Source organism: Anas acuta, chromosome 14, assembly GCF_963932015.1.
Source record: "Anas acuta chromosome 14, bAnaAcu1.1, whole genome shotgun sequence".
Lineage (NCBI taxonomy): Eukaryota > Metazoa > Chordata > Aves > Anseriformes > Anatidae > Anas > Anas acuta.
This window is the reverse complement of record NC_088992.1, coordinates 390,975-418,501: the sequence shown is the minus strand read 5'-3', so window position 1 is coordinate 418,501 and position 27,527 is coordinate 390,975. Positions and strand designations below refer to the sequence as shown.

The 27,527-nt window shown below is 42.4% G+C and overlaps 2 protein-coding genes and 1 long non-coding RNA gene across 8 annotated transcripts in view; 1 reads left to right on the top strand and 2 right to left on the bottom strand.

The window, feature by feature from the left end:
- Positions 1–19,622, bottom strand: part of DPYSL3 (dihydropyrimidinase like 3) — a 55,532-nt gene extending 35,910 nt beyond the window's left edge. The window contains exon 1 of the mRNA XM_068697699.1: positions 19,604–19,622. The gene's annotated coding sequence lies outside the window, so the exon portion shown is untranslated. The remainder of the gene's footprint in view (positions 1–19,603) is intronic.
- LOC137864015 (uncharacterized) lies at positions 319–26,531 on the top strand. Its single transcript, XR_011101273.1, has 5 exons — positions 319–3,053; positions 23,404–23,478; positions 25,685–25,797; positions 25,947–26,036; positions 26,393–26,531. It is a non-coding gene; the product is annotated as an uncharacterized lncRNA (long non-coding RNA).
- Positions 20,357–27,527, bottom strand: part of JAKMIP2 (janus kinase and microtubule interacting protein 2) — a 52,284-nt gene continuing 45,113 nt past the window's right edge. For 4 of the 6 annotated variants that reach the window (XM_068697694.1, XM_068697691.1, XM_068697695.1 and 1 more), the window contains one exon: positions 20,357–24,691. Coding sequence is in view for 1 of the 6 variants with exons in the window: in XM_068697695.1 (XP_068553796.1) it covers positions 24,683–24,691 (9 nt within the window). In the remaining 5 variants the exon portion in view is untranslated. Of the gene's footprint in view, positions 26,651–27,527 lie in introns of all 6 variants that reach the window. The other 2 variants (XR_011101271.1, XM_068697692.1) reach the window with 2 other exon arrangements.

The following is a 27,527-nucleotide window of genomic DNA, read 5'->3' as shown; positions in this document are numbered from 1 at the left end:
GAGCGGCGCCGGCCGCGGGGAGCGGCGCGGAGCGGGGCCGTCGGGAGCCGCGGGAGCGGCGCTGGCGGCCCCGGCACGGCTCCGCCTGGAGGGGGCTCGCTGGGAGCCGGGCGCTGAGCGGTGACAGCGGGGCACGTGCGGCCGCGGACCCTGAGCGGCTCGTCCCGACCCCCGCTTCTGGCCGCTGCCACGGCCCCGGGACGGGTCCGGGCGCTCAAGCGCAGCGGTGGTGCGGCAGCCACCCCCCGGGGGATGCAGCGCTGAGATGTGCCCGGCCGCACCTCCAGCCTCTGCGCAGGGACGGAGCTGGGACTCACATCTGGGCAGGCACAGAACCACCGCGCTGCTGGTTCTGCTAGCACGGCTCGCTGGGGCTTGTTCTCAGCAAATTGGCATGTGCAGAAGTGCACCCGCAGCAGAATCGGCACGCTCAGGAGGTTTTGGCTTTACAGATAATTGGGAGCTGCCTGCAACCTGGCTTTCATACGCACAAGGCAGTGTGTCATCCCACTCGGGGCCACAGCCACAGCACAGGCACATTGTCAGCCAAGTTACAGATACACGCAAGAAATATGAAATGCACAAACTGACAGAGGATGTAACTGTTCACACATGTGCATGCATGCTGTCATGCAAACATAATCAGCATGTAAGCTGCGTGTTAGCTAATTTAAGCTTTGAGAACTCCATTATAACTTAATTTCAAAGGTATAGGAGGCCTGAAAGACAGGAGCCAGGGCTGAGTCTTAAATATGCTAATCGGTGTTTAACAGAGTAGCAGCCTGTGAAATCCATCACACAGCAGCAAAACTAGAGTTTTGACTTTAAATTCCTTTTCCAAGTACTTATTTCTTTACACAGAACATTTGTCCATTGTACCTGGGCTCAACATCCTGCCAAGTAATTTCTCACACGCCACGTTTGTGTTATGAGATGGTGTCGATTATGGTTTTTTTCCAGCCTTTTTTTATGAAAGCAAAGCAGTGCCATTGTCTCTGCCAGTCCTCCAAGGACTGGTGGTTCTCACTTCTGGAAAAATTTCCAGGGAGCCTGACCTGTCATGGAAAACAATGACCCTGTGATTATGTCTGGAGAGGGAGTTTGTGGGCACTGTCTGACAGAGGCTTAAAGTTATGTGGGAGGAAATGGTTTGGGATTGTTTCCTTCCTTTTGCACTCTGTGAAGCAGTCTGCTTTTGTTACTGGATATGTACGAATGTAATTGACTCTGTCCCTTTTTTCTCCACCTAAGTGGAACAATCTACAACACCTCGAATTTTTGACTAATTATTCAGGTCTGAAGGGTTAGGAGAAAAGAGGATGCACTAAATATAAACACTAATATAAACAGTGTGTCAGTAACCTTGGCTGAGTTACTTTATCAGAATTGTATGTCTTCCACAGCAGACTACTGGTCAGTATCTACTCTTAATCACCCTAAAGTAACATCAGAGAGGGCTAAACTTCATTGTTCTTGTGATATTATAGAACTTTAATATGCAACAGCCCCAGGTTTGCAACTCAATGAAATTTACCCTCAGGACTTTGATCCTGGCCAGAGCCCTGGGCTCACCCACCAAGGCCAGAGAAAAGCTCCATGCTGCTACCACTTCCAGGTGCAGCAGCAGTGCTTGGCAGCTAAGGAAGGAAGCTTCCCTTCAGATAACCAGAATGAGTTTGCTTCATAGTTTCCTCTACTATAGAATAGGCTCTCTGGGCAAACACTCTCTCAGACACTTACCAGGGAGATAGCCAGTGCTGACCAAATAGCTGCACACAAAATAGCTGCCCACCAGGTCTCTTCCTAAGTGAGGAATGAATTAATTTGTCCTCTTCCTGCTGCAAACTGGGTCCTCTGAGCGTAAGGTGATTACTGTTAGCCATTTCTGCCCCATCAAGGCAGAATTCAAGACATCTTCTTCCAGAGCCAGTGGAGAGCACACTTCAGGCACTGAGCAGACCCCTGTCCTCTCATTGCCAAGTAACAGATCCTGAGGAATAACCCTTTTACAGCACAAAACATGTGTTCCTCAGCCACAGGCTGCCTGATTGCTTTGTGCACTGACCCTGAGGAAGGTATTGTGAACCCCTTGTTTTGGCTGGGGCCTCTCCATATGGTTATGTAGCTTTATGGGGAATTAAAATTCCTTGGAACAGGGCCTGGCCTTTGTCTGGTTCTGCAAATGTGCAAAAGTTTCGGCATTGTACTTTAATAGCTGTATTTATTTAAATCCTGGTTCTTGTGTTTATCTTTCCTAGTGCTTTGCTGCATAAATGGTGCATTGAAGTTATTTGCACTGGTGAAGAAGTATGGGGGCTGTTCTTAGAAGTGGAGGCTTTAAAATCTGACCTTTAATGGAAATTGCTGACTGTAAAAGAGGCAATTCTTGGGTTTAATTTTCTGTCTATGGCACTTTTTTAGATCAAATTGCCATTCACTGTTAAGTGAATTTTTAGATTCTTTTTTGTCAGGTGTTTTAAGGCCTTTTGTTCAAGATCACTATGAAAACTGAGGTTTGGGTTCAGTATGTGTTCAGTGCAATAGCCTTGCATATGAGCCCATTAGAATGCATTATTTATATTTCTGTATTTGTATGTTTTCAGATCAGATTTGAGGCTTAATTACACAATGACAAAACATCTGTTCCCTGTAATTAAGCATGATTTCTTTTCTTTAAATCACATGTTTATATGCTAACTGACAAAAATGTTTTTCATTCAAGCAGTCATGAGTGGTGTGTCTTCAAATCCTGCTGGGAAATCTGATCTCCTCTTGTCTGTGCAAACTGGATGGGAGATACAGATCAGGGAGGTGATTCCACAACAAGGCTGCCTTCCCAGACTGAGCCCGAGGAGGATGGAGATGGCAGGCATTTGAACTCACGTGCATGGGGACCTACTAGAACTGATGCATCAGCCCCACAGAGTATTTCCCTGGCTTAATGACTGCATTCATTTCTTGACCACAGAACGAGTGCCTGTCCCTCATGTTAGCAGTCCGACTGAGCCTGTCAGATAGGCATTGCTGGTCATATCTCAGAAGAAAACAAATAGGTTAGTATTCTGATTTAGCAAACAGAGTTTATTTTAAGGGAAATTACATTTTGTGATGTCAAGTTTCTAATTTATGTCCAACTAGACTGTGTCTTTCTATCTGAGTAAGAGCTGTTTTATTAAGCAGCACTCAGAAATGGAAATCAGTCGTGTCACAGGGTGAACTGTACTAGTTATGAATGGGGGACTGGTAGAGCCTTCTTAGAAATGTCCTTTAGGCAAATCCCTTTCTGCAAAAGGATTAGATAATGCAATGGGACATAATCACCCTGTCTGGGGTGGGCATTTTCTCATTCTATACACTCAGAACCTTTGTTGGTTTCCTTTGTTGCTCCTCTCATCTGCTGCCAGAGCACCAGCTGTGTTTCCTGTTAGTATCTATGCAGGGGAGTCATGGGCTCCAGTGATGACTGCCCAATCTGCTGAGCAACCAGCAAGAGGCACAGCATGCGATGCAACTTTCACAGGCATTTTCCCAATGAGGCTGGCCACTTAGTGAGTGTCATCTTTTAAATGTTTGGAGAGGAATTTAAATTGCCCACTGAATCAGTGAGCAAACAGCCAAGGTATTAACAGAGAAGCCATATTAGGTCATCTTGCCTACCACTGCCAAGACACAGTTACTCTTTGCTGAGTATTTTCTGGTGATTTTGCTGATTCATCGTCAGTTTGTCAGGCTGGCAGGCAGTTTCTTAATTGGATAAACTCTGCACCCTCTGTTGGCAAACTTCTGTGCTGGTTCCAATTTCCCGGACTCACTAAAGAACATGATTCTGTCTATAGTAAAAACAGAAAGAAACTTAAAAGAAGTGAGGAATATCCCAACTTGTGGCTTCTTGCTCACATAACGTTGCCTGTGCCACTGGGAACTGCTCAATACCCCCAGGGGGTTAAGATCGCACCTTGTTTCTCACTACCAAGGTGAAGATCATTGGCCTTGCTTTTGATTTAGACTGCTATTGAAGCAGAACTGCAGTGCTAAATACCACAGCTAGATTTTATCAAGCAGTGGATAATTTCAGGATCATGGCAAATATCTGGAGTTCTTTATCAGGTCATTCTTACAGGCATCTATTAATGCTGAAAGCCTCTCTTTTGCATAACCTGCTGATATGGAAAGCCATTAGCAGATGTGTGTGTTAAGAGAAGCAACAGGCTTGCTGTGCAGATGTGCACGGGCAGCCTCAATGTTGCTGATCTGTTCCTTGGGCATCTGAGCACCAGAGAGGGTCCAGATATGCTCACAGGAGACAAGCTGACTTTGCAGGAATTAGATGACTTCTAGTACTTTCTAGCATTGTATGTCAGCAGCCCTTCCACCCCAGAGAATCACAAAGGCTTTGGCAGGAAGAAAGTCATACCCTAAATCCACAACATTTGTATTTAGCTTTTTATTCTTGTTTATTTTTCTGGAGTTACTCAGCCTGTTTAAATAAAGGACCTGGGGTAGCAGGGAAGCATCTTGGGCTCCATAGCTATGACCACAACACTCATTTGACTCAGGGAATGTTGTGTTACTTGAAAAAAATGGGCTGTTGACATTAGCTGAGAATTGTCCCCCTCTGTTACAAACACTCACAAGCTCAAGCAAAAGAGAGCCGTGTCCTGAGTGAGGACATTTCCTTCCTTGATGTCAAATCAATACAAAATGGTTTTACATTAGTTTTCCTGTGGTCCTGGAGGCAGCAGTTTTTTTAATTGTGCATCAAAAGGACATAATGATGGCATAACTTTGTTAGCATGATAAATACGTATCTGGTTTTATAGCTCTAGTTTTGCTGCTAAGGTCTATAGTTTCAGCTGAAGAAGCATTGAGAAGTAGTAGAGCAATGGTAGTGGCAGGGTAACACTGATTCCTCAATCTATGTCTGATTTCTACAAGGTCTGATAAAACTGTATCCCTATACTACATGCATGACAAGTAATAATGATGAAATTAGTTGGAGTTGTTTCATGCTAAGTTACGGCTGCCTTATCTTACTTGGGTGTCCTGTTTTAGGACACTGCCAGATAAACAGGATTGCTTTGCTGATTCATTCTTGCAGCCTCTAGCACTGCATTTCATGTGCCTCAGGAAAAGTCAGGCTAAGGACAAACAGAGAAATTAGTGAAAGAACCAAACTTTAAAAGAAAAATCTTTTGAGGCCAGAGAACAGTGGGTGCTTTCACTACCCAATAAATGGCACACTGGTGAAGAGCAGGCCAATGATGAGCATGCTGTCTTCTTCAACCAGGAAAGGCCAGCAGCTGATACTTCCATCTTCAAGCTCCAGTTTAGTTTTCCTCTAAACTTTCAGACATAGGAAGTTAGGTCCAAACAGACCTTTGTGATCCTCCAGGCTGCTCTGTATATCAAGGGGCTCTCCATCTCAGCTCTTTGTGACCATATCTTTCAGAAAAACGTCTGATCTTGATTTATATTTTTAGTGCTGGAGAGTATGTGACAGACATTGTAAGGTCCTAAAACAGAATCCTACCCTTGCTATTAGAAATGGCCATCCCATATCTCCTCTAAATGTACTCAATTTCAGGTTCCAGCAGTAGACCTCTCATACACATCTATCCTTGATTGTGTCTGGAGGGGTGGCAGCTTTTGACAGCCACTGGAAATGCAGACAGCTAGAATTGAAGGCACAATGGCAACAGTATAGCAACTTTAAATACATCCATATGTACTCTCATTTGATACGTCTGCTTATACATCAGGTTTGTCTTCCATCTGTTTGCAAGCAGAAGCAGGGAGAGTAATCGTAACAGAAATTTATCTTTGTTGGCCTGAGAATGAACCTAAGTCCTGGCTGAAGTCTCAGTTGAAGGAAGACACTGCAGGAGAGGGGTGTCCCAATGAAAAAAAAATAAGTTTTGTAGATTTTATTTAAACTAAAACAGTGTCTCTGGAAATTTTATGCATGAACTGAAAAAGAAAAAGAGCCCAAATGCAAAGATCCATGTTAGGTACTTACACCCCAGACATGTCACCTTCTAATCAGCTGAGTGTGCTTTAAAGCTTTCTAAAGCACGTGTTTTTTTCAGGTAAGCAGACAGCTCTGTGGATTAACAATAATCTACAGTTGCTTTCAGTTTTAATATACTTACGTGTTTCTAACCAGGTCAGTAACAGCCAAAATACATCATGAAAATAATTTGCATTCATTTAATTAGCACATTTCATCTGACAGTTGCAGAGTTCTAGGAGTCCAGTAGGAGCCTCAGGCACAGACAGCAATCAGTGACAGCAATGCAGAAAAACCTCGTGGGAATCTTCTTCCCCTGGGCACACAGCTCTTGCCCACCTGCTGCTCCCCGCCCTTGGCATGCAGCTCACAGGGACACTGCAGTGGGACATGTGGGCTGTCCACGCGCTGGTTGATTCGTGTGTTTGGTAACCCATGTAACAGACAGCTCTGCTGAACTTGGCGTTCACCTCTCATGATAACCAACAAGAGGAGCTGTTCGTTGTTAAGACAGGTGTTGGGCACTGTGTGAGCAAGTGTGCTGATCATCTCCTCTGCCTCTGCCCCTTATCACTTGGTTGGCAGGGCAATAGAACCCTAATTCTGAAGTGCTTTCCATCCAGTGAAACTGCGCTTTTCACTGCAACTTCACCTAAGACTCTGCTTATACCCATAAAGGGATACGGGAAAGATAAATACTAGGGACTCTAAGCAGGTTTTGTTTCTAAGATGTGATTAGACAATCACATACTGTTTTGTGGTTTGGTTTGGTTTTCCACTCCAGTGTATTACATGCTTGCACTGTTTAGACAGCACAGAAGCAAAGATATGATGGGATTATGGTTCCAAGGCCTCCTGCTGCAGAGGGGTAATGGCTTGCAACAGAGCACTGATGCCTTCATTATGCATCTGGTAGGCACAGTCAGGTCAGAGTAGCATGACAGAAGTGTCTGAGATAGCTGTCTTTGTTCACAGGCACTTTGCCAGTGGTCTGAGTTGTCTAATAGACGTGCTGCCTGCCTTGCAGAGGTAGCTGTTCTTGCAATCTGCCACATGCAGCAAAGAAGTGCCAGGTCTAATCTGATCCGTCTGTGGCTCCATTCCTCTCACACCGCTTTTGCATAAAGGGTTGCTGACAAGACCCACATGAGGCACTTGTCTGTTGTCTTTGTGGTGGAGTCAAGATGAAAGGGGATACTGACATTTCTCTCTGGGACTGACTTACAAAGGTCATTTGTGCTAAAATTTACCCATCCACATTTTACTTCCATTTCTACTTAGTACTGCTTCCTGTCAAAAGTATCCAGAATTATGATAGTTTCATCTTGCTGTGTTCATCTTAGCTAGAAGAGTTGGTTTTATCAAATTCTTATCTTAACACACCTGGTGTAAAGCTGGATTAACTGGAACATACATCATTGGTTTGTGCAGAAATCAGACTCAGGCTTGCTACGGTTTATAACAGAGCTTAAAAAAAATTTGCTTTTTTTTTTGTCATAGTGTTGGCAAACAAAAGATGTCTAACTCCATCAGTCAGGCATATCAACTAAGTCTCTGAGATGCCCTAGGAAGAGATGGGCAAGAAATTAACAGTCTCAAAGCACTTTAAGAACCTTCTTGAAGCTGATACTATACCATCATCTGCTGGGGAAAAAAAAAAAAAAAAAAAAAAAAAAGCAAGTTCCACTGCATATGAAGAACAAAGATAGTATGGCAGTAAAGAAAAGAGTCTCAGCAGCTTCAGCACCAGCAAGCCACACCTCCATCTTATGTAGTTATATTAGTAATTGTGTTCAGTCTGTATTCACTGTCCCCCATAATTTCTCTTTGAAACTATTGCCAAATTATCTGACAACCATTAAGGACTAGTGGGCTATTCCTTCAATAGAGATAGTAAAATAGATAAAAACAGATAATGTCCAACTATGTTGCTTGCTAATTATGTCCAAGAGAAAAAAAACAAGCAGAGCTTATGGCAGAAAAAGTTCTGTATTACTAAAATCCATCACCAGGACACATCTTGCCCTTCACTTCTTTACATGTGGTCTTGGAATGAGTTGTTCCCTGAACTCACTTTCAGCTACTCACGTGAAACCTAAGACTGTCAGAATGCCAGAACCCAAACTCAGCTGCATTGAATGTACCTGGAAAAAGTCATCTGAGAAAGGCAGACTTAGCCAAAAGTAAATCCTGCTACATTCAGGTCAATGTCAGGCCCATGATGCACCCGGGGGTGGGGAAGAAGAACAGACTGTGCCAGTTTCAGACCACCCCTGGTAGATTCCTGTTTCCCAGGGAAATCCTTGTATCTGAATAGGTGATCCTTCCATCTGAACTGTGACGTGCATAGCTGCTAAGGGTCTAGTCCACTGGTCTGTAAAAAAGGTCTCTGCAGTGAACCTCAAAACAAGCAGGATGTGCATGTAGGGTTATGCTCCCAGGTTCAAGCACTAAGGTTTTTTAGCAACTTTTGCTTTAGGGGCCAAAAAGGAGACAATATACTATTCCCCAATATGCTATAACTTTTGCTGTTTTCTACTTAATATATTGTTCTTTTCTTTCTCTGTGATGACAATAGACACTTAAGTATCAAATTGCCCCTGGATGGCTGCACATCTAGGATTAAATTTGGGACCCCATGTCAGAAGCTGGAAGTGGAAGCCACAGGTATTTCCTACTCATTTCAGGATGCTGTTAGTCTCTGGGTCTGGTTTGGCATTGCTTTCCTCTGCAGAAAGAAGTGCAAAGTGTAGGCAGCAGAGGAGGATAGTCCATTCCAGCCTTTGCCAGTGTGTAACTGCCAGCTGAAAGGGTGAGGCAATAAAAATCTTGCTACCTAATCTCTTAACAATTTTGGAAGAATAGGTTGGATGGGGTGGGGTATTATGTGGGCTCACAGGATCACCATGTAGCACATACACTAAATCAACATCAATTTTTTGTCTTTATATTACATGTTCACACCCTCCTTTGTTCAGTGTGAAGATTTTCCTAGTTTCCTGCTTGGTTCTTTCATCTCATCTGCTTTTACTTCTAAACCAATGGCTTGTGAGTATCATACCAAAGTCAGACTGCAGTGAAAGGAATCAGAAAGACTTACCACACCACAGGCACATTCCTGCTTAATAGTGACTTGTGCACCACAGCATACCATTGTGCTGAGTGTCATAACCAGAATATTACTAAATATGAAAAATAAAGAGCAAAGAGAGAGACGAATAGATAAAGATACAGATGCTTTCTTGCTGGAAGAAAGAAAGTGAGGTTGGAACACAGGGTCCAAATTGCAGCGTTTTGATGTGGGCCCTTACAAAAGTATGGGCAAGATATGAATGCCAAGTGGTTGTGCACTTTCAGAACAGAGTGAGGTGTCTTGGAATGGAAAATTGTAAAAGGTGACATTTCCCTAGAAAAGCATGTGAATGTTGTATCTGTTCATGATAAACCTTGAATTTGAAAACCCTCAAACAAACTCAAACCCTGAGTTTGAAATCAATCTGCACCCCAGATGTGCTAATGCCTTAACTGCAGCATAGCTTTCCTGCATCCCACAAAACACAAAATATTTTAGGAATTTCATACCTGTTACTGCCAAATGTACCATTCTTCTGAGTCTGTAAACCAAGAAGCTAAAGTCCTTTTCATTTTCCCTATATCTTCCCATTACTACAGATTGCTCTAACTGGAAAGTGTGGGTAAGAACATGGCAAGTTACTTTTGCAGGGTCGTCTTTCTGCTTCACTGTGTTTTTCTTTTACCTTTCCACTATTTCTGATGTGTATGTTCTGACATGGAAGTGAGGATGTGAGCTTGTCAAACAAATATGTGCAGATACTCACACAGCTTATGAACAATGTCCATGGTGTGTTCTTACAGGTTTAGATTAAGTGACTGTCAGTATTAAAATATGCAAATCCTTCGTTCAATGCCTAAGCTAACTGATAAGAACCTAAGTAACAGATACCATGGTGAACTCTGGAAGTTTCTGAGTGCTCTGTTGAGAACGTAAAAATAGAGGCTTTTCTTTCTTGCCAAGCTGGAATGCTCAAATTCTTTTCACAGCCCATATCAGTTAAGCTATTGGAACTGTACTGACTGGTTTACCTGGAGCTTAAAGAATAAACTTTGACAAACTAGTCAATTTCAAAGTTCTCTGTTTCATATACAAAGGAATCCAAACCATTGTGGCTTGTTGTCTTTTTGTTTTAATACTTGGTATATATTGTCATTTCTAGGAGCTTGATCAAAATGTCCCGGAAGCTTCTTATCTCCTTCATTAAATCCACATTCTCTGAAGTTACAGGGAAAACATTATACAGATACTTTCAAACTATGTCTAAAAACAACACTGTTGTTTAAGTGTGTGTTGGTTCTGGATGAAGAGATGTAGGAGAGTGCTTTCTGAACAGCAATTCTGGAACTTGGAATATGTCAGGAGTACATGAACTCCACCTCAAATTGCTACCCACTGCTTTTCTCTGGCTTGTCCTATAAACATGTAATATGTATGTTTCAGCCCTGCTTAGGAATGTGTGATTTTTCTGTACTTCCTTTGTTTAAAATTACAGTTTGTTTACTTACACTTGCACAGTAATTGTTTCTAGCTCAGCGGCATTTTTTTTTGAGGCTTGCAGAGCACTTTCCATGATGATGAGGAATGGTCCAGAAAGGTCCATATTTCCCCTGCTAGCAAGAGGGCCCCTATGGCAGAAACAGATGTGGATTGCCAGGGATATTGTAGGAGTCATCAAGGTATACCACAGCTGAGAACAGTTGCTGGGAATGTGGCAAAGAAGGCCATATAACATGAGAATGAAGAGAGAGAGATAATTACAAGATACTAGGGTTCTCATCCTGAAAACACATTACACATTTTAGACTGAGGATTAATGTTCTTTATGTAGTTAAGAATGTTTCCATGCTTTTAAGTTAAAGATAGTATCACAGCTTGCAAATTCAGGACCCAAGATGACTTGGGTCAGTGCTACCTGTCTGAATGTTGGATTTGGCTGAGTTTCATTCATAAAAATCTTTTTTTAGGTACCTAATGAAAATGGACTGATTTTCCTGTGTGTTGAGTATTTCCAAATCTGCCAACTTCCCTTCTCCTTTTGCAGTGTATGCTCTCCATTAATTTTGAAAAAAAAAATCTAGTTGTATTTTATTCATGCCTGGACATAAGTTCAGATCCCTAACTTGGAAGCTGCTGTTGAAAAATGTTGTCTATTGCCAGCTAATTTTCTGGAAGGGCAGTGAATTCCCCACTGAGAGGGAAAGGCCCTGCTTTCAGAATTCCCTTATCTGTCTCCAGGAAGTGAAGCTCATTATGTTTCCTCCAGACCTTGCAAAGCAGAATAATAATCTTGCTTTATAATGCATGCTTTGAGTCAGGTTAACATTATTGAACTTCTAGGATAGTTGAAAACATACAAAGAATGTACAAGCAAGAGACTTTAAGTTCCAGAAGCTTACTCATTCAAATCTTTCAATGCACATAACCTAATTAGAGTTATTATAAGAATATAGGAACTAATGAGTCACTACTTTATGATTATCGCTGAATTTATACTCCAGTTTGTTCATACAGGAAATAGTCTGCAAAAGACCTGAGCCTCTAAAGCATCTGGGAGTTAGCAACCACTAAGGAGCAGACATGTAGCTCAGCCAAAGAGACACTAACATGTGAGTACAGTTTCAGTAGAGCCTGAATAAAGATTGCAGCAATAAAGCACACCAAGAGTTTCTGCTGCCTTTTTAGCGATGGAGAGAAGCATCTTCCCCTCCAAGAAGTGATGACAGAAGGCCTCAGCCAGTTCTGTGTTTGGGAGTAGACGCTGGATATTTTAATTGAAACATTTCAGAGCTGCACTGGTTCATGCAAAGCACTGCAAGTTCTCCACATAAGAGGACTTTCTCTGGAACAGATGTCTTTTGTGGGTGGGTACCAGTCTGCTCATGTGCAGTTTGAAGGCATTCTGGAGCACTTAGATCACCACTGTGTGGCTGGCTGACTGCAGGAAGGAGACTGGTGTCTAACGGTGGTCATGAACTCCCTCCCTCTATTGCTGGATGACCCAAGTGTCATCTGTATAGCAAACCATAGCTAATGTACTCAGAGGGGCAAAATCAGAGAGCAGAGAGAGCTTTATGTGTCCTTGACATAAAGCATGATCTGTCCCATTCCGTGGTGAGACTGCTCACATTAATCGATGTTTTTGTCTCTTCTGAATAGAGAGGGCTTTTCTTTAACTACTTTTAATGCTATGTCACACTTCTTTACGATACATATTGATACATGTTTAGAAAATTGCTAGGAAACCAATTCCAGTCACAATTTTAGTGACTTTTTCAGTTTGCAAACTAATGTCAGATTTCCAGCATTTCAGTCAACATCTTACAATTTCTAAAGCTGAGAATGGGAGAGTTTTGCCTTTCACAGTTTTTGCAGTCAGTCTTCACATTTCTGCTGTATTTTTCATCAAAAAGTGTGAGGTTTTTTTTGTTTGTTTGTTTTTAAATCAGATCAGCTCAAGATTTCTTTCGCATTCGTGGTCGTATTTCAAAATGGGTACAGGAGGTGAGCATATTTTTCCTGTACCATTATTGGTATTAATTTGTAAAATCACAGATTTCCTATCACATTTTTTGCACTCAAATACAAAACTGATACTGACAGACACAGGCCCCTCCAACCTGGGCCTTCATTCCTGTCTTCACCACTGTCAGGGTCAGGCAGGAATACTTCACTTTTTTGCTTTCTGCCTGCTTTCTCTGGACTCCTGGGCTAGGCTGCTTTCTGTTATATCCCTGCAAATCAGGGGTAGCAACACTCATTTAAGCCGTTACTTCTGGTTTAAGCAAAATTGAAATACCATCTTGATAATAATTTGTTCTGCATGCTTCCTGAAAACCAATAACATCAAAATATTCAGTTGACATTAGATGTTCAGGGCCTGAGGGGAGGTTGATCACCAGGTAATATTGTCCTGGGAAATACTCCAGCGTCTGCCTGCTGGTAAGCACTCGTGCTGGTACAGTTACGTTCTGCTTGAGTTTATGCTGAAAGTTTCCCTCACTCTCCCCACTCTTTGCCACCACTTGCCACCTCCCCCCAAAATTCACCCTGGCCATCACCAGGGGGGCAGTGCCTCAGGCTGTGCTGGTGGCTCTGCTCTCCTGACCAGAGTGGCAAGCACTGGGACATGCTGCCACTCAGGGTTAGCATGCTGTTTGTGGCAGTTGCTGTGGCAATGGTGAAATGCTAAACAGGATGGGGTGAAGAGTCAGCTGTGTCTCTGGACTTAATAATATGATTTCATGTAAGACATCAAACAAGAATGCAGTAACTCAGCAAATCTGCTTTATGCGTCTAAAGGAAACCAGATGAAGCTAAGCCTTTTTTAAAATACCCAGATTCCTTCCGCAAGTCACCTTGTTTCATAAATATTCATTCTCCCCGAGTCCTCTGAGGATCAGAATCTAATAATTGTGCATATTTGCGTGATTTTTTAGTTTAGGCTTGGCATGAGAGCTCTGGATGTCTTTTATTCACAGAGCAAAAACCACCTTATGAGCAGAATGAGATTCACTTACAAAGTCTCAGCTTTTAACCCAGCCTGCCACGATAATTCCTTGGTAGCTTCAGCACGCAATAATCTTCACGCATTTATTTGGTGGCATAGGGCCATGTCCTCTTATATATAGTGTACTAGTGTACTCTAGTGAATAGTGTACTCTTGTAGATCTCATGATTGCTGGCTTTCTCTTCAGCAGGTTACTGGACCTCAAATTCCCATTTCATATAGCCAAGCAAATGCTGAAATATATTTATATTAAAACTTAAATATGCATCTTAGTTCACCGTGTTCTTTTGTATTTACTTTCCTTCAGCAGAGAGGAGGATATCATTTATTAATTCATTAATATTAAGATGTGTATTAATACAGTGATTATAAACCTGAATCACCCAAGACTTTTGCCTAAACATTTCCTGATTTTAGAATTGATAACTATGTGAATTTTCATTTGTGAACTGTAAAGTATGACAAAACAGTCACATAGTTTGAAATTTGAACTTTCTTTTGGCTTTCTTTCTCTTTCTTTTCTTTTTAGGAAAGGATTATTTGGTGAAGATGCTCATGGACTTATTGAACAATACAGATAGATGTTCACCTGTATAAAACCCACCTATATGAAACACAGTAGTGTTTTTCAGTTGAACTGATATTTATAAATCATTCTGCTATCTGTAGTGAGGGGACAATGTGTACCTCCTTACAGTGGACAGATGATAACTCCCTGTATTATCAGTCAGGATGAGATCTGCATTAATGTAAGCAACAAAATTACAATTTCATAATTACTCTAGTCATAGCATGTTTTAAATCTAAACCAAATGTTAGACTATTCATAGTTTTCCTAATAAACCAAAAGTGAATTCTATTTGTGAAAACCATCTCTTCCCTATTTTGAAAATGGTTCATTTTCTTTGCAATTCAGTTATTTTGGCTTCAAAACAACAATTATTATTCTAATTGTTGTTAATATTATTGTTTTTAAATGCATTATTGCATTCAAGCAACAACCAGACATCGTAATTCACTTTGGGGTTTCTGCCCACTGACAGTGTAAGTTTACTAGAGAGAGGACAGTCCACACTCCAAAAAGTTTCCATTTTGAGGGCCATACCCAATGGAAACCTTTCAGTCCAGGTGTAGCTGAACTAACCCCAGAACAGCTATTGCTAAAATAGCTCTGCCCTATAGAAAGCAGAAAGCAGAAAGGCAGTAGAGAATACAGACTGGAGTACAGCAGGCACATCCACACAGCACTGGCCTATCCTGCTTGGCTTTCCAAGCCCATTTTTAGTTTGGGGTACATTATGCTATTGGGTGGGCATTTCTTTTGGCACTAAAACTGAGACTTGGGCAAAATTAATTCTCCTGAGCTCCAATCTAGAAAACTTAATACCTACACTGCCTAGTTCTGCAGCTTTATGCACTGCACAGATGCTTTCTGTATAATAAAGATATAAAACTGTCAGAGTGTCCAAAGGAGCACAACTAAAATGGTGAAGGGGCTAGAGGGGAGACGTACAAGGAATGGCTGAAGTCATTTGGATTGTTCAGCCCGGAGAAGAGGAGGTTGAGGGGAGGCCTCATCATGGTCTACAAATCCCTCACAAGGGGGAGTGGAGAGGCAGGCGCTGATCTCTTCTCTCTCATAACCAGCAGTAGGACCTGAGAGAACGGCTTGAAGCTGTGACAGGAGATTCAAGCTGGATAACACAAAAAGGCTTTTCACCAACAGGGTTGTTGGGCACTGGAACAGGCTCCCCACCCCAGGGAAACTGTCACAGCACCGAGCCTGACAGAGTTCAATAAGTGTTTGGACAACGCTCTCTGACACGCTCTCTGACACATGGTCTGATTTTTATTTTTTATTTTTGGTGTTCCTTTGGGGACCCAGGACTTGGACTCGATGATTCTTCTGGTTCCCTTCCTAGTCAGATACTCTATGATTCCATGATTCTTTCCTTCACTGAATTTTAAATCCCCCAGAGCAGCCTTTGCTGTGCCTCGCCTTGCCAGGGCAGAGCTCAGATACTCCCCACAGAGCTTCCACATGCTGGAAGCTACTGCCAGTGCCGTTACAGATGAGGTGTTCTGGGCTTATTCCAGCAGGGGACCTGGCACTGACCCATCGGCATGGCACAGCAGGTGCCACGAGAGCTGGGCTGCCATGCTGGGAGGGCCATCCATGAAGGAGGGGCAGGAATTCCCAAAGGTATTCGAGTGTGGTGTCCACGGCCAGCTGGAAGCTGGCAGGTCTTGCCTGGCAGTCATTTTTTGTGAGCTGGGGAGCTGGTAACCTCTGAGATGCACTACAGGTAGGGTTTAGCTGTCCAGGAACCTGGGAACATGGGGTTTGCTGCAGATGGCTGATAGGTGGCACATGGCCTGGTGTGCACAGGAGTGATTAGCTTCCCACCAGTCTAGAGCCAGTATGGATAATTAAGTCAGGCTTATTGCTAAAGTCAGCATTTTTGACTGGAGGCACTGAAAGCCTAATTCGATGACAGCAACTCACCAGATCCCAGTTTTTTGTTATTAATCTCTGCAATTGCTTTGCTTTTACTTCTGTGGGTAGCAAATGTCCCCAAGGCATGAGTATAGACAGTATACTGGAGTATGAAGTTGAAGAGCTTGAATTTCTTGCTTCTGCTAGGCTCTGTTAGGGCTTGAATATAGATGAGGGCCCATGTTTGACTGGTGTTTTTCCTGTGTCTGATGCAGTTGAGGAATTCGGGACCAATAGCATGAGGATGCAGTACAGGCTAGGGCTGGTGTTCAGTTTAGTGACTATGGAGCTGTTAATTTCTGAACTTTACTAGGTGGATTGTTGTAGGATAACACCAGAAGTAAGCAAATGAGTTTTCATGAATGGATATGAAGGGAAGCAGGGTGAATGACTGCATCTCAGTTATGACTCTGAACTTAAAGCACTGATCATTCTAGATAGGCCCTCCAGTTTTGTCTATACTGAAGCTGTTTTCTGTTCTTGCTATTATCATGTGGTTAAATTTGGAAATAATAGCTTGGCCTACGGTTGTTCTTAGGGCTAGGGATCTGGAGTAAAAGAGTTGATGACAGTTTATTGATGGCTCTTGCTTGGCCCATGACAATGACAGTGGGGTCTCTGCTTGTTTGCAGATTGCTTTGTTTTTTGTGTCTCAGGGTTCAATTAAGTGCAGTGTTAATCTTTGGGTTCGGTTTTGAGTAATCTGTAGATCTTGTTTTATGTTTTGTTGTATGACTGACTAGGAAAGAATTAAGAACAATGTGTAAAGGAATAACAAGCTTTCGTCTGCTCCAAAGCCAAGAGTCAGTAAGGTAGGACCACACTGGGATCAGTATCGGGATTAATTTAAAGTTTAAGGTTGGAGATGCTGAAGAATTCATTTTGTTATTGTTTCTTACAGGCTCCCCTGCTCGTGTCTAGAAACGTATGAATGACATGTGCTTAATTCTCAAGGAAGTGCCTGTCACTGAAGAGCCTGGCTGAGTAGAGCTGTGGGCCATGTCTTTGATCGTGCATACAGATTTTTCTGGACCTTTCCCAGCACTAGTATCATTTTTCAAGATCTGCAGTGGACCAGAACTCCATGCAGCATTCAGAGACACAAATGTGCAAGAGGTTGATTCAGTAGTACAGTGACAATATCTGATTCTCTATTCCCTCCCTAATTATCCCTAACATTGTATTCTGTTGTTGAGCACTGATTTGCAAGATCCCTCCGTCAGCTGGTAGTACTGGACAGAAATGGTAAGTGTCAGTCTATAATTAGGGAGTCTGTAATCCATAGATTAGTAGCTCTGTACTCTAAAGTCTCCATCTGTTGTGCACACTGAAATCATTATACGTCTAGTCTCGGTCCTGCTCCAGGCTTCTAAAATAGTTTTTGCAGGATTTTCTTTGTTGTGCAAAGCAGCCTGTTTGTGGCTGTCACTTGGTGGCCAGGCAGTGCGGCAGACATTGCACAATGGTCTCTTGTCAGTGGCACAGGCTGTGGGATGCTCCTCTATCCAAGCAAAAACAGGGCTTTGGAGTGTATTTTTCTGCTGTGCTCAGAGACTCAGCCCCCCTTGACACATAGCAGATGGCATACTGCCAACTCTTAGGGCTTTTATTATATTTAGACAGTCTCCCAAACAATGGAAAACTACTGTCATCCAAAAGGGCTGCCAAGATGACACAGAAACCTTTCAACATGCAGACAGTCATATGTCCTCTTAGACAAGCCATGAGTACTGGCCACGGCTGCCCCTGACAGATGCACAGTCTGTAACATAGCTCAGTTCTTTACTCACCAAAGCCTGTTTGATGATAGAAGCCTTGATAAAATTAAGGTGTTTCGAGGGTAGCTTAAACAGCTACAGCCTGATTCAGGCTGCCATCTTACTAGGGTATTTTCTACCGTGGACCGGAACCAGTTGAAGTACTGTCACGTACCAGGGACAGACTAACACAAAGCTTACCAACTCCTGACAATAGTAGGCATAGTCTGGGACTCCCTTTCATTATTGCATCCTTGCTATTGTCTTGTAGCTGATGGTTACTTGCAGCTAGCTGTCCCAGAGAAGCATCCAGACAGTTCTGGACCCTCAACATAGTGTCAGATTTCTTGCTATTTTCGTAAAAAATGGTACCTTGGATGTCCATGCTTTCATGAATGCATTGGAGATGGCAAAATCAGACATGATAACAAATGTTGACACCTAGCCCTTCCATTCTGAGCTGTATTAGGTGGGATACTGGTTTTGTTGCCCTGTATCTTCATTTCTTCAGCAAAGTACTCCTGGATTTACATTGGCAGAAGTCCAGACTCAAGGCTGACATGGTAGCTTTCATATACCCCTATTGATCTGGGTCCAATAAACAGCACACTGACTGAAATATATTCCTAATTTTATCACAGATGATTAAAGGAGTACATTTTTAACATTCTACTCTGTATACCCATTCTACCTGGGTGGTTGCACAGCAATAACCTCACTGTGCTTATCTGATAGAGGTAAGTACTGTACTGACACAGGAGCTGTGCTCTACTCCCTTATCTGGGGAGGATCTGCAGTCTTTCGTAGGAGGCCACACCAGTTCTGTAATATAACAGCAAGAGATTGCTGACAACTGTCTAGGGGGGAATATGTTTTGCAGAAGTTCTGCAGCATCCATGGCTAGCGAGCACACTGCTGGTGTTTTAAATGAAAAAGCCCAGTGCAGCAAAGCAGCATTTCTAAGGTGGCATTGTGTGACCATTGTGTGGAATCTGTGAAAATTTTGGAGTACAGAACTACTTTTCTAGCCCTCTTACACCACACTTGTGCCATGAATGAGTTTCAGCTGTGAGCTCAAGGGGCCAGCTGAAAGGCTCACGCACGATTTCATCCTTTTTATAGCTCATATGAGTTCCTCAACCACAGTTCACCGATTTCCTCTAGCAGTGAAAAATCATAAACCTTACCACCCAAATCATAACCCTTACAATGGCTGAAATATAATGGAAGTCAATTTAGTTTTCTACTCTCTGGTTCTGAACCCAAAGATGGGTGCTTCTCATTAGCCTTGTAGATAATGGCAGCAAACAGCTCTGTAAATATTTTGAGTGTTTTATTTTTCTGGCCAGACTAGTAGTTTTGTGTAATAATCCACAAAGCGAGAACAGAAGTTTGAATTTCAGTCATTCTCTTTTCTCCTGGCAGAGCTGGCTCATATTTCAAAAGCTTTGCTTAGCCAGCTGGACGCCTTTGATTCTCCCAGTGCTTATGAAGAAGTCCATAACAGCAACTTTATTCTTTTTCATATATGGGAGTCACATTGTGATCAATATGACCTTTTAAAGTTCATTTCAAGCTGAGAACTTGCATAGATTTGTCTAGGAGCATATTTCTAAGGAGGAGGCTTTTAAAGAGCATGACCTAGAACGTTAAATACATTTATTTAGTGTCTGAGTAGGACAGTGGAAAGTATTCCTGGCACCTGAGGAAGGTGAAGTCAGGCAAAAAGACAACGTTTTCCATCGTTTCGGTTACTTACTTGTTTTAACTTCGCTTAGCTACTACGAAGTCTTCTTCCGACGCGGTTTGCCTGTGTTTTTCGGCAGCTTGCCTTCCACACCTATTTGCGCGCGCCTCCCCGCTTCCCGCCCGTTGCTCTGACCAGCGGCCGAGCCTCCCGCGGGCGGCCCCGTCCCCACCGAGCCCGCGCCGCGCCCCCGGCGCCGGCGGAGGGGCCCCGGCAGGGCCGGCGCCGCCGGCGGAGCTCCCGTGGCGGCAGCGCCCCCTGGCGGGCGGCGGGGAGCGGTGCCCGGACACGGGGCTCGTGAAGCTCGTCGAGTATCGGCACCTCAGAGCACCGGGAGCCTGAACACAGCGTGCAAGAGATTCTGACATCGTTATTCTTTTTTTTTTTTTTTTTTTTTTCCCGAACTGGGGCAAGAGTCTGATAAGGCTGCACCCCATGCGGATTCCTTCCTTAGCTCCAGCAAACAGGCAGGAGCTTTTTTCTCCTCTGGCTACACAGGCCTAGTAAAAAGCCAGTAAATTCAAACCTGCACACATGCTGGGAAAGCTAACTGCCCGCCTCTTATCAACTAATTACTTCAAGATGTCCACTGAAGCTTTTTAATTGATTTATGTTCCCAAGTGCGATACGCTACAGCCCAGTCTTTCTCGCTGTGAGCTGCACGCACATCAGCGGAGCGAGTAGGCAAGGAAGTGTCTCCTGCATGGTGGTTACCCAGCTTTAACGTGACATTTCTGAACAGATTCCAGACAGACACCGAATAGCTCTGTGAATGTAAAGTGAGATTTTTTTAAAAAAAATGCTGCAGTTTTATTTTTTTATACAAACTAAAACACCAGAGGTCATCGAATCCTATATTAAATACATAAATTAAAAAATAACCATTCATAAAACTTTACATACAATAAGGATTCTCTTCTACACGTTAATACATATAGTACAGATACATGTCCAGTGTTTATCAAAGGGTCATTCTGACAAGTCATTTACAGTTTTGTTCTGGAGTAAACACCAAAGAAATTGGGAATTAAAAGTATATATAAAAACACACAGGTGCTGATGTGAGTGAGGGCAGAAAAACAAAACAAACCAAAAACTTTGAATCTCCAGCAACTTTGTGGCTGTTTACTGAAACTTACCCTAGTGAGAGCAAGAGCCTGGCCTATCCAGTCCTCATGCAGTGCCATGGAACTGAAAGCTTTGGAGGTCCAGCAGATATTCCCCTCTGAGATGACAGCAGGGAGATGGAAAATAGAGCATGTATACAAAAAGGTCTACATGGTCCTCTAGGCATGTCAATGAGAGGGTGGAGCTGTAAGCCAGGCTGATAATACTGCAAGAAGCTCTATTTCCTTCTGCAGACCCAAATGCCTAAATTCATCTCGCCTAACTAGGCCTTTGTCTGAAGTGCTTGTTTGATTTGCACGATGTACATGCCTCATCTAATGTTTTGACAGAATGGCTAGCCTGGAGTGCTGGTAGTCCTGCTACAGCCTAGGACAGATAAATGGGATGAATCCAGGGCTATGTTTCCTCAGAGACTGAAATAAATTGATCTGTTTTTGCTAGCTGATTTGTAGGAGGGGAAGTTGGCTGTGAAGTTTGAGGAAGAATTCTTAATAGCATGCCTCAAAGAATATCAGGAACAACAAAAGCCCTGGAGAAACAGCTTCAGGACAGGGAGGGAGGGAGGGAGGGAGGGAGGGAGGGAAGGAAGGAAGGAAGGAAGGAAGGAAGGAAGGAAGGAAGGAAGGAAGGAAGGAAGGAAGGAAGGAAGGAAGGAAGGAAGGAAGGAAGGAAGGAAGGAAGGAAGGAAGGAAGGAAGGAAGGAAGGAAGGAAGGGAAAGACTAGTTGCCCATGAGATGTAAAACTAAACCATGAGGAGTGTTACCAGTTGTGGCAGCTAAACAAGTCTAGATTCAATTCCCCATACCTAGAATGGAAGTAAACTTTCATAAGCTATAGCAATGATTTACTATATACAGTAGAGAATATATATATATGCATATATATAGTATACTATACATATACATAAATATGCATACAAACAAACTCATTTTGATCTAGCTGAGAGTAGAAAGTTTGTATTTTACCAGCCAGTGTGTGTTAGGCATGGGTTATGTTAAGCTTCAAGAAGAGTAAAGCAGCTGTTGTTCAGCTTTCTGGAGGAACTCTACCATTAAAAGTTTGCAGACAATTTACAAGTCACACCATGGTAATTGTCTGCCATCGCTCACCTCACCCCAAGCCCTTGGAAATGCACATGCAATAAGGAAGAGTAAGGGAGGGGAAATCAGGCAAGACAAATGAGAGTAAAGTGTGCACAGCACAGTTCAGAGGACCTGAATGATACAGTCTGCCACAAAATCAGTCCAGTATGTTCTGAAACTAGATATTTATATCTGTGCTGTGGTTCTGCCCTGTGACTGCCCGAAACAAACATTCTAGTACTCTTTTTTTTTTTTTTTTTTTTTTCAACCAAAGCAGAGAAGGAGGTTATTGCAACATCACAGAAAATAGATGCTGCTCAAACTTCTGTAAGATGTGCTCAGCACTTTAATTGCTGGCCATAATACCTACGGAAAACAGTTTCTAGCCTGCATTTACTTGTGACTTGCCACATACCACTGCTGCCAAGTGGTATGAAGTGAATTTGTGCTGCAGCAAGGGAAAAAAACAGTGCAAGGGGGAAGAGGGAATAATAACCAGGGAGGAAAAAAAAAAAACTTTTTGTAGCTAACAAGATGTTGTAAAGTGATCCCAATATGTCAGGTGTGGAAGGAGCATGACACCAAAGCTTCAGGACTGAATTGGTAGCAGCACCCTTGGAAAGCACAGGTGGTAGGTTTGGGCCAATATCACCCATAGATTCCTCTGCATGGGGGCAAAGAGTTTGAACCACAGAGCATGCAACATACTAGCATTCATTTAACATATTTGCCCACAAGTCTGTTTGTTTGTTCTACCAAAAAAACAAAAACAAAAAACCACCAAAACAACAAACATACAACTGGTGCAGACAGTAAACTCCTTGGCTAAAACAGACTGGTTCCAGAAGCTGTGGTCATTTTTAATTTAAATTAATTTTAAGGAGGAGGAATTTTCTAATAGCTTCCAACCTTCAACAGAGGGCTCAACACAATCTTCAGGCATGAAAGAAGTGAGCATATTTAAAGTCTCTGTGGAGAAACTGAGCCCAGCATTGCAATCCATCTGAGTGTATGGACATTAATAATTAAAAGCTATTCTGGATGAAAAACATCTGTAAGGGGCAGGCATCCCCTATACTAGATGAACTTCATCCCTGCTGTGGCTAAGGAATGGCTTTTGCCCTGCTGACTTATTTCACTACTTTTTGCCTCAGCTGTTTCATCTGCAAAAAAAATAAGCAAAAAGAAGCAACACCCTCTGTAAAGCACTTTTAAAGCTTCTGGTGTGCGGAGTCTGTAGAGTCTGTGCTTAAGAAGTCTGAATGTGTGAGCCCTGTTTTGAAGGTTTAAGTAATGCACAGGCTGTCTTCTACTTTGAAAAATGGAAATCCATTTTTCTTAGCTAAAATTAAGACTCCATTGTGGAAGACACAGCTCAAATAAGGAGCCTTGCCACAGGAACCTGAAGTCTATACAGGAAGGACTCCATTGCCAGGTAAATGAAAACAGAAGCACAGAGAAGGGCATTGTCATGCCTAGATCATACAGCACACCTCGAGAAAAGGGAAGATGGATGCAACTTTTTTTCCAACAGACAGGAACTTGGCAATGTTTGTTGCAGGTGTCAACACTCCTCAGGGTTTGTTTTTTACTGCCTACAGGGGCATGCAGCTGTGATGGCACTCCTTGCCTCAGGGAGCCACCAGGACTGGGTTCCAGCCTTTGTCATGGGAGAGGTAAGTAATGCTCTGAAATGGAAACAACTACTACTAGTTATTCTTAATTGTGAAAAAATCTAAACAAGCCAGTAATACTTCTCATGTCTAATAAGGGTGCTTTCACATTTCCCTGGTTTTTGGCTTATGCGTCACTGGTCAGGAAGTCAGCTAACAAAATCAGTTTGACAAGCCAAACCAAAACATTTATAAGGGTTTTGCATGTTCAGTAGGATCCAAGCTGAGATAAAACATTTGGAAGATGATGCTTTGTGGGTTATGCCACATGAATACTGGGGATGTTTTCTTCCCCTTTTCCCTCAAACACATTTTTTTCTTTCTAAGAAGCCACTCTGTAGGTCCAATCCAGTGATCCTCAGTATGTTATTCCAATCGTGAAACTAAGTATGGGCATTATTATCTCACTGTCAGTCTTTAAAGAGTATAAAAAGTATCTGACAATGGGCAGGCTGTTCTTCATGCAGGGAGTGTGAAGAGATAAGGCTACAATTCTGTCAGAAGTCTTCCTTATACTACACACCCTCATTTCCCATCCCTTGCCATGTAGAATGGTGCTTTGTTATGATCTCAAACAGAAAACGTGGTGCCCTGTCCTACCTGTCATGCAATAAACTAGAATGTATTTTTCCTTTTTTTTGCCCCCACACTGCAGCTGTCATTGTTCCTGAGGCTAAAACCAAAGGGAAAGAGTCCCTGTAGTGAGAAAGCCAGACAGTTCAAACCGAATGCTTTATTGTCAGTATCTCTCCACAGCTCTCAAGTGTTTCTCCTGCTCTGTCTTCTTACTTTTGATTTGTTCATGGGATGACAGTGTCACATTTAAATGATTGCCCTGCATAGCAGGGATATATTTTTCTGTTGTAACTTTGGTTCCATGCCCAAGACACACTCTGACTTGATCAGCTGAAAGTGGAGCCTTGCAGATTCCCTTTAAGTTTTTTCCTAAGTGATGTAGGTTCACAGTTCATTTTTCTTCCCCTTTTGTAATTTCAACATATAGGATTTCATTAGATGCAGCATATATCATAGCTTTAGACAGAAACTGTCAAGTAACAAATCTTGAGTGATGGCTTTAAAATATAAGGTGGTTGCAGTCTTGGCTACAGGTTGTTCTTTTGTATATTTTTTTTTAAATTGGTGTAAACAATGTTCTCTTCATCGGGGGGTTGGAAGCATTTGCCTTTCTAAGGACTTATCTGTGTGGTCAGGTGCTCTAAAAATAAAACAAAAAGAAGAACATCTGTATCAGATAAGTGATAATTTCCTCTACCTACCTATCCAGATGACAAAATAGTCAGAAAGTTGAAAAGATCTGTTCTTACAATTATCAGCTAACTGGGCAGACTGTTTCTGTTTCCATGCAAGACATTTGTGAAAATTACTCATATTTTGACAATGAATTAATTAGTAACACCAGCCAGACCTGTCCATTTAACCTTAAAAGGTGAAGGTCTCTGGTCCACAGAAGTTCCCACAAGTATCTTCAGATGAAGAGTTATGCACCAGCCCATACAAAACTGTGAGTTTCAATATCTCCTGTACTACAGCTGCCTAAATTTCACCAGACGTGACAGCAGGTGATATGCTTTGCTTGTGGTTTCAAGGCAACCCCAGAATTTTGGCTAATTCAGCAATGAGGCAAACAGAGACTGCTCCTAATCCAAGGAAGCCTTTCATATATATGGAAAAGAATTCTGGGTTTCAGATCTGAAACATGGGGCAAAAGGGCATAGTTTTTCCTTGCTTTCTCAGCATTAAAATCCACATGGTAAAATTCACTGAGTGTGAAATCCATGCAGACTAGACTTCATTATTTGGTCACAAATAAGTGAATGTACATATTCACAAGCACAGAAAACTATGCCTATAGTAAACTCCCATGTAAGAAGGAACTACAAAGTTTTGGTCTTGATGCTAAATATTGCTGAATATGGTTTAATTCACACACATTGCATTCTAGCCTTGTTTCAAATGCTTCTCCTTCCTGATCTGAAAATGTACAGCAGTGAGTGCTGTGCTAATCCTGCAAGAGAAAGAAATCAGAAAGAATCATCTGCAATTGTATCATAGTTTGCTCTTGGAGTTAAAACGTTGTTGAAGGATAAACTGCAGAAAGACACTAACAAAATCAAAGATTTTTCATCATCAGATAGTTCCCTAGGCACATTTCAAGGATGCGCTGTGTTTTGTTGTTGTTTTATCACAGATCTGTATGAATTCTCCTATAAGGTTAACAAAGTCAACTTGCATCCATTGGAAGGAAAGCAATTTAGCAAAGATCCCCCTGATGATATGCATCTCAGTAGTTCTAAGAACCAGGTATGTTGATGGCATACTCCCTCTGTCATGCTCACCCTTGATGTGTTACTTCAAATGTCAGTCACCTGGGTAGGCAGGTGGTTTGTAAAGCGAACAGGAAACACAAACCAGTAGTAGTTATTGTATGTTCCCATGTATTCCAGCCTCAGAAAATATGTCTATGATAAAATTCCTGTCAATCTTGCCAACACAATTCCAAAGTTGATTCTGTTTGGAGATTTCACCTCAGGTATTAAGAGGTAAGGATACCATGGAGGGAAATGGGGTGGGTGAAAACTGGGATCAGGCAGGGGATGAGCTTACTGTTGCATTTGCTCTGAGGAACTGCTACAAGACTTGATGATTTGCACTTACAGAATAACTTGCCTTGGTAAAACATTCATCAGACATCATGCCTGCTGTGAAGCTGGGCCTGCTGCAGCTGTCTTTATGGTTCAGGAGAGCTCACAGCAGTGCAGAACCCCTGAAAAGCACTGAGTTTATATCTCTACCCCACCCCTGCACCCTTAAGATTTTTCCATTTCTACAGTCTATGTCCCATTCTCAACATCACTACATCTGCACAACTGTCGTGGCTACTTGCTCTGCTCTTCAGTTCACAGTAATCCATCTTCTTGTTCCCTGCCTGACACTCTTCGTCCAAAATGCAAAAGCAGAATGTGAAAACGGCAAAAGAATTGTTCGTGTGCTGTGTGGAGCTATGTGGAGGACTGAGGACTGGCACAACACACCAGCAGACTCTCCAGGGCTGTAAACCACACTTCACTTCTTCTTGATGTTTCTCTTCCTCTCTATCGGAAGTAGAGACATGAGTCTTCTAAAATAGACCCTCATGTGCTCCTGGGGCCAGCCTCTATAGAGCAACGGTAAATCCAGTGAGTGAAACTCTTCTTAGTGCTGTAATTAGAGCAGACTTCCTAGGCTCCAGAGGGACTTACACCCACTAAACCTTAGGTGTTGTTTAAAATGAGCAGGAAACTTAGTAAAGGAGATGTGTGTGGGAGACATGATGAAGTCTGGACTCAGTGACTCCTAAGGGAGCTATACAAACCCCCAGCAATGAAATTGGCACAAAAGTAGTTAGCTTTCTCTTGATTATTAGTCCTACTCAATTAATGAACCAATGAGGAGTCAACACAGTGCATCAAATTAGCAGAGTTTGTGCTAGATATGACCCAGCAGACCCATGCAGGTAGAAGAATGGCTGCAGGTGATAATAACAATCTGCTAGAATTTTAGAAGGATAGAAGAGTTCTGATCTCAAATACCTCATTAGTTTTTCTAACCTGCCTGAAAATGTGGAGGTTTTATTATGTTTTTTGATGTTCCTGAGTTTTCTTCTTTCTCCTGTGGTTCTCCCCTTCTTGCTTTGAGAAGAGGGAAGGAATGGATCCTCTGCAATAAAGAATTCAGTCTGTCTTTGAATACATGGCAGAACTCATTAGGAGGCTGTTAAAACAGCAGCCTGAAAGTCACCATGAAATCCATGTACACAGATTCAATCTGAAGAAGGCTTTTTATTTTTTTTCCTTAGCATGCAGACATTGAGATGTTGCACAACACTTTAGCTATTTTCACAGGCTGCAAGAAAAAGATTTAATCACTACTACTGGAATCCATATGTCAGAACTGTAGGGATTTTTCTATTTTGGAAAATGCTTATTTCAAAAGATACTGGTATATATCTGCAATTCCTGAAAAGCCAAGTAATTCATCCATGTTATGGTTTT